This window comes from Panthera uncia (assembly GCF_023721935.1).
Source record: "Panthera uncia isolate 11264 chromosome A3 unlocalized genomic scaffold, Puncia_PCG_1.0 HiC_scaffold_11, whole genome shotgun sequence".
NCBI lineage: Eukaryota > Metazoa > Chordata > Mammalia > Carnivora > Felidae > Panthera > Panthera uncia.
The window spans coordinates 1587358-1592704 of record NW_026057578.1 but is presented as its reverse complement, the minus strand read 5'-3'; the positions used below and the strand labels follow the sequence as shown (position 1 = coordinate 1592704).

At 65.1% G+C, this 5347-nt stretch overlaps 2 protein-coding genes across 2 annotated transcripts in view; both read right to left on the bottom strand.

Annotated features, from left to right (window-relative positions):
* CABLES2 (Cdk5 and Abl enzyme substrate 2) overlaps nt 1-112 on the bottom strand; it is a 19810-nt gene extending 19698 nt beyond the window's left edge. The window contains exon 1 of the mRNA XM_049650377.1: nt 5-112. Within this exon, the coding sequence (XP_049506334.1) occupies nt 5-112 (108 nt within the window). The remainder of the gene's footprint in view (nt 1-4) is intronic.
* Nucleotides 113-1941: 1829 nt separating this feature from the next.
* Nucleotides 1942-5347, bottom strand: part of RBBP8NL (RBBP8 N-terminal like) — a 9342-nt gene continuing 5936 nt past the window's right edge. The window contains exons 12-13 of the mRNA XM_049650345.1: nt 4963-5092; nt 1942-3332 (exon numbers count right to left, since the gene is read on the bottom strand). Of these exons, the coding sequence (XP_049506302.1) occupies nt 3202-3332; nt 4963-5092 (261 nt within the window). The 3' untranslated portion in view covers nt 1942-3201. The remainder of the gene's footprint in view (nt 3333-4962; nt 5093-5347) is intronic.

Below are 5347 nucleotides of genomic sequence, written 5' to 3'. Positions count from 1 at the left end.
CGGCCAATGGGCGGCGTTCGCGGGCGCGTGCGCGCAGGTGGGGCGGCGGCGGCGGGGCCCTGGCGGGGCCGGGGGCCGGGCCCGGGACTCCACCCGCCGCGGCCGCGGCCATCCTCGGACTGAGCCCGCCGGCCGCCCGCCGCTGCCGCCCCACCTGCGCGCACGCGCCCGCGAACGCCGCCCATTGGCCGAGGCGCCCCGCATGCAAATGAACCGCTGTCGTGCTTTTTCATTGGCCCGCACGGCGCGGTGGGCGGACCGCGGAGTTCGCTGGCTTTGGGGGGAGGGGGAGGAGGACGGTGGGCGGCTTCCCTGGGTCCTAGAGGCAATTCTGCTGCGGCCGTCAAGGCAGCCGTGTCACCTAAGGTTCGAATCCCCGCTTCGGAAGCAGGAGCTTCGGGGCGCTGGCGCCCTGTTCTTCTTGCTGGGTTGCGGATTTCGTGGTCAGCCTCCGTTGAGCCTGAGTCTTTAGGCTCCAGCTCTTGTCTCCTCTGGGGTGTGTGTCGGTGCTGGGAGCTGGGGTGTGGGGGCGGAAGCTGTGCCGCCTGCCCTCTGCAGGAGAGGGGGCTTCAGCTTGCAAAGGGTCATCTCCTCGAGGAGCCCCAAGGCTCCTTGGAATGGCAGGTGGTGCCACCTGGCTTCCCTCACTGACTGAGGAAGACACTGAGGGTCTGAAGGGAGAAGGCACTTGCCTGGGATCACGCGCAGATGGGGGCAGTGCTGGGCCTTCAGTCTCAGGCAGGGTCTTGCAGTTCCCTCAGCAGCAACGTGACCTGAGCCTTCGTGGTGCCTCGGCCTCACTTTCCCATTCTGTACCCAGGTGACCCTGACCTCAGAGCAGGTGGCTTCATGCTCGGGTACTGCCCTCTGGAGCCCCCAGGAGCCCATCTGTGTCTTTGGGGGGGGGGGGGGACAGGGTCCCGCCACCACCTCGTCTGCTCCGTCCAACTTTCTGCCTGAGACAACGACTTCAGGGTACTGTCAGGATTACTCAGGCTCAGTGAGGGACATCCCAGCACGGGGTCAGCAGTGCTGCTGCAGATCCGGGCACCTGCTGCTGGGTTGGCCCAGTAGTGCCTCTGCGTGTAGCTGCTGGGCACACACCCTGATCCAGGGAATCTTCTGAGCCCCTGCTGGGGAGGGCGTGGGGCGGGGCGGGGCAGACGCAAGCTGGCTGTGTGCTTCCGTGTGAGGGCAGGATGAGTGAGGGAGTCTCCCATCCCAGCTGGGGGCTGCTGCACGGCCACTCCCCCTTCAGTCCCCCGTACCCACCTCCCACTGTGGCCATGTCCCCTCCCACTGATTTTCATTTGCCATCACAGGTAGGCTCTCCCAGCGTCCGGCCTGTCCTCTTTCCTCTTCCCGATGCCCTACCAAGTTGGCCTTCAAGGCCTCTCCTGTGCTTGGGAGGGAGCGGACAGTTTCCCGTCAGGCAGAAAGTGGGGCTTGACCAAATGTGTAATGAGGACCGAACGCGGGCCGCCAGGCACTCACGGGCAGCAGAACTGCCCTGTGAAGGTCCCTCTTGGGGAGTCCCTGTGCCCATGGGTGGTGCCCACTGCCGCTGCTACCTGCCGGTGCGCGGGGAGTGGGCAGCATGGCGACTGGGGCAGCCAAGAGCCTGAGCTCCGGATTCGGCCTCCTCTGCCACCTGCCAGCTGGGCCACCTTGGGTCAGCTGCTTACCCTCCCCGACCTTCAGCCCCTCTGTGAAGTGGGGGCACTGTGTGTGACTGGCGGGGCTCCTGGAAGGAGTGAGACCAGAGCTGTGAAGTGCTGTGCCTAGACACAGAGTGGACCCTCAGTCCTGCCCAGTGGTACTAGAGGGGGGGCCCTGGCAGGTGGGCAGCTGACAAACGGGCAGCTGACAGTTGAGCTGATGTCAGACGAGGAAGTTGAGAAGGGGGTGATGGGGGAACGGAGTGATGGAGGACTGTTATCTTTTGCTCCCCGGCCCCATCCATGCTTGTCTGCACACAGCTTTTATTTGATGTCAGATCAGAGCAACTTTTAACAATAGGAGTTTTCACGCACACGCACACACGCACACAGACGTGCACCTCCCGCCCCAGCTTCCCTCTTAGGCATTTAGTCCCTCTGATCTCTGGGGCCAGCAGGTGGGCAGGCCAGTGAGTGAGGGGGAGTGGTGCTCCCGTTGTCAGACCTGCACCCTCAATTTGTCGCAGGCCTTACCCGGCCCAGCCATTGCCCTGTATCCTGCCTTTGCCCAGCACGAGCAGTTCTCAAACTTCTCAGACTTCGAGTGCAGGCCTGCTCCCAAGACCCCAGTTCAGTGGGTCTGGAATGGGGCCTGGGAGCCTGTTTAAGCTCCTCCCCCAGAGGGTACTGAGACACACCCTCCTAAAGTGACAATGGCTGAAGGAGCAGGGTACCCCTGAGGGCTAAGGGTGCAATCCTGGCCCAGCCGCCCTGGGGTCCTGCAGGTGTGGTCTGGGGACACAGGAGTAGTCGGTCAGTGAGGAGGGTACTCCGTGTGGGGGCTGGGGCACATTTTCCGTTCTGTTCCCTGCAGCCCTCCCCAGAGTTTGCCCTGGTCCCTGTACCCTCTGCAAACGGGGCTGGTTCTGTTCCCAGGCCTGGATGCATTCAAGAGCCCAGGTAGTTGGAGACCCAGCTGACCCCCTGACTCTGCCAGCGGCACATGCCATCCCTTACACCTTTGTTCTTGGATACCCTCTCCAGTGGGGCGCCCACTGGCCTCCCAACACCCTGCCGCCCGCTGGCCTCCCACCACCCTGACTGCCGGCACGTTTGCAGGCTTCCACGAGGGGGCGCCCGAGACCACCACTCGCATTCCGCCCAGTCAGGGAGGGGGTGGCCAGGCGCGCAGGGCCCTGGGGGTCAGGGATGCCAGTGGAGTCTGAGACCGTCAGAAGTGGGGGCACTGCCCAGGAAGGGTTGCCTACGTGCAGCAGGGGTGGGGATTGCGCTGGGCTGGAGTCTGAGTCACCCCTGCCTCCCCTGCCTCTGAGAACCCTACTGCCCCCCAAAGGAGCAGATGGGGTGAGGGTCGAGCGCCAGGACTAGCTGGTCAACCTGAGATGGGTGGTGATGGAGGGGTCCAAGTGGCCAGCCAAAGACCCCCTCTTGGCCTTTCCAGCCCCTGTGGGGATGGTCCAGGTCCCCGTCCCCTCCTGCCCTGTGCTGGGCTGTCAGTTGGGTGTGGTGCCCCCGGGAGCAGCTAAGTCTCCTCCCAGCTGCCATTGCTTGGTGGGGGGCTGCCGTCCTCGGGGTCCCTTGGGCTCCCGGACCCCTCATGTGCTGTCAGGGGCTCCCCCGGATTCCTTCTCCCTGGGGGTGGCTTCTTGGAGGCTGTGGAGAGTAGACCGAGGTTAGGTGGCAGGCAGCAGTCTGTGTCTCCCTCGCAGTGAGGCTGGGTTCTTGCCCAGGGCCCTGTGGGCAGCGTTTGGACAAGGGGAGCTGGTGCGTTCCTGGAGGCACCAGACACCGGCGCGGGGCTGGTCCGATTGGAGGGCGGGCTCTCCCCCCAGGCGTGTGACTCAAGACCATTTGGCCCCAGTGCCTCGATGCCTTGCTGAAGGCCCAGGACCTTCTAGATAAATCCTGCTTCTCGGGAAATGCTCTCAGAATCCCCGAGACACTGGTGGGGTGCCTCCATGGGCCTAGGGCGCAGTTGGTCTGTCCTCGGGACCCTCGCAGGTAGGTCCTGCCAAGATGCTGGGCCCTAACGGAACGAGGGCTCTGGGTTGGATAGGCCACGTTGGAATCCTGGCCCCACGTACCAGCCCTGTGGCCTTGGGCAGATTAACTCTTGGGGGTCTTGGTTTTCCCACTGTGCAACAGTGATGCCCCGTCACCGGGCAGGGTGGTGAGGCCCACAGGCAGTTGATTCCATCTGCCACCTTGAACCTCCGCGTGGGCACAGGACCCAAGGGCGCTGCCCCCGGAGCCAGGCGGTGCCCGCCACAAGCTGGGCGACGCCGCCGTTCTCGCTGACGGGCAGTGTGTGCGTTGCAGGGTTTGGGTGGGTGTCGGCTTGGGAGCCCCTGGGTTCGCCCAGGGAGGAGACCGGGGATGGGACTTGGCTCAGAGCAGAGGGCGCGGTGGATACCCAAGAACCCCTGTGGACTGTGGCCACCAGGACAGTCTCCGAATATGCCGAGCAGGAAGTGCCTTGAAATATGACAGGTGTGCTGGCCTCCTCCATGGCTCGCCCGAGCAAACACAGGCCACTGTCGCTTTCCAGGCAACAATGGCACATTGTGGCGGCCACAGCCCAGCCTGCCTACTGCCGGTCTGCTTGCACAAACACCAGGGCGGCCTGTGTTATTAGCTCAGGCTTTCACAGGTTTTCAGCCCAGCTGCCTTTGTGGCCTGACCAGGAAGTGAAAGGTCATTCTGATACCCTCCGGCCGGCTCGGGCGGCTCTCCTGGGAGGGGCCCACAGCACCGCCCCCGGCAAACATTCCAGCAGCCCCCACCGCCTCAGTGGGAACAGACACACTCCCAGCCCAGAGGCCTGCACCCTTTGTGATGCCCCTCTCTGAAGGTGGACAGGAGGGTCTCGGAGACCCCCGCCATGAGGGGCCAGGAGAGGAGCAGGACTTCCGGGCCACCGGGCTTGGGGGCTGCTGTGGCCCAGGAAGCCCCTTCGCCCTGATGCCAAAGACGGTGATAACAACTGTCCTCAGCCTTATCCCATGGAAGTCTCACACTCACTCTGCTACTGCCACCCCCCCCCCCAACTGCCGGTTCTGGGGGGAAACTGAGGTTCGGGGTGACGGGACTGGCTCAGGCGGGACAGTGAGGCCGAGAAGAGCCAGGATCCACACTGTCCTGACCTGGGTCCCTGCTCAAAGGGGCCTGTGCCAGGGGGAGGTGCAAGGGCTGGTTTCTGTTCTGAGCGGCCACAAAGGTGGGGTGAGGGCCCTGTACTTCGGCTGCCCCTCACCCCGTCCCGACGGCCGGTTCCCCGCGGTACCTCTGCACCAGGGGCCCGCGGCTCGCTTCCTCTTCTGCTGCAGGCTCTGCCCTCGCTCCTTGGTGCAGAAGCACCTGGGCCCCTCCCGCGGTGTGCTGGGCTTGGCCCCCACCTCGCAGCTCTGGCCCACCTAGGGGTGTGGGGGTGGGGTGGTCAGGACGAGGGCCCTCCCCCCAGCCTGGGCGCACCTGAGGGCCTGGGGGTGTGGTCAGGACGAGGGCCCTCCCCCGAGCCTGGGCGCACCTGAGGGCCTGGGGGTGTGGTCAGGACGAGGGCCCTCCCCCCAGCCTGGGCGCACCTGAGGGCCTGGGGGTGTGGTCAGGACGAGGGCACTCCCCCGAGCCTGGGCGCACCTGAGGGCTGTGGGGGTGTGGTCAGGACGAGG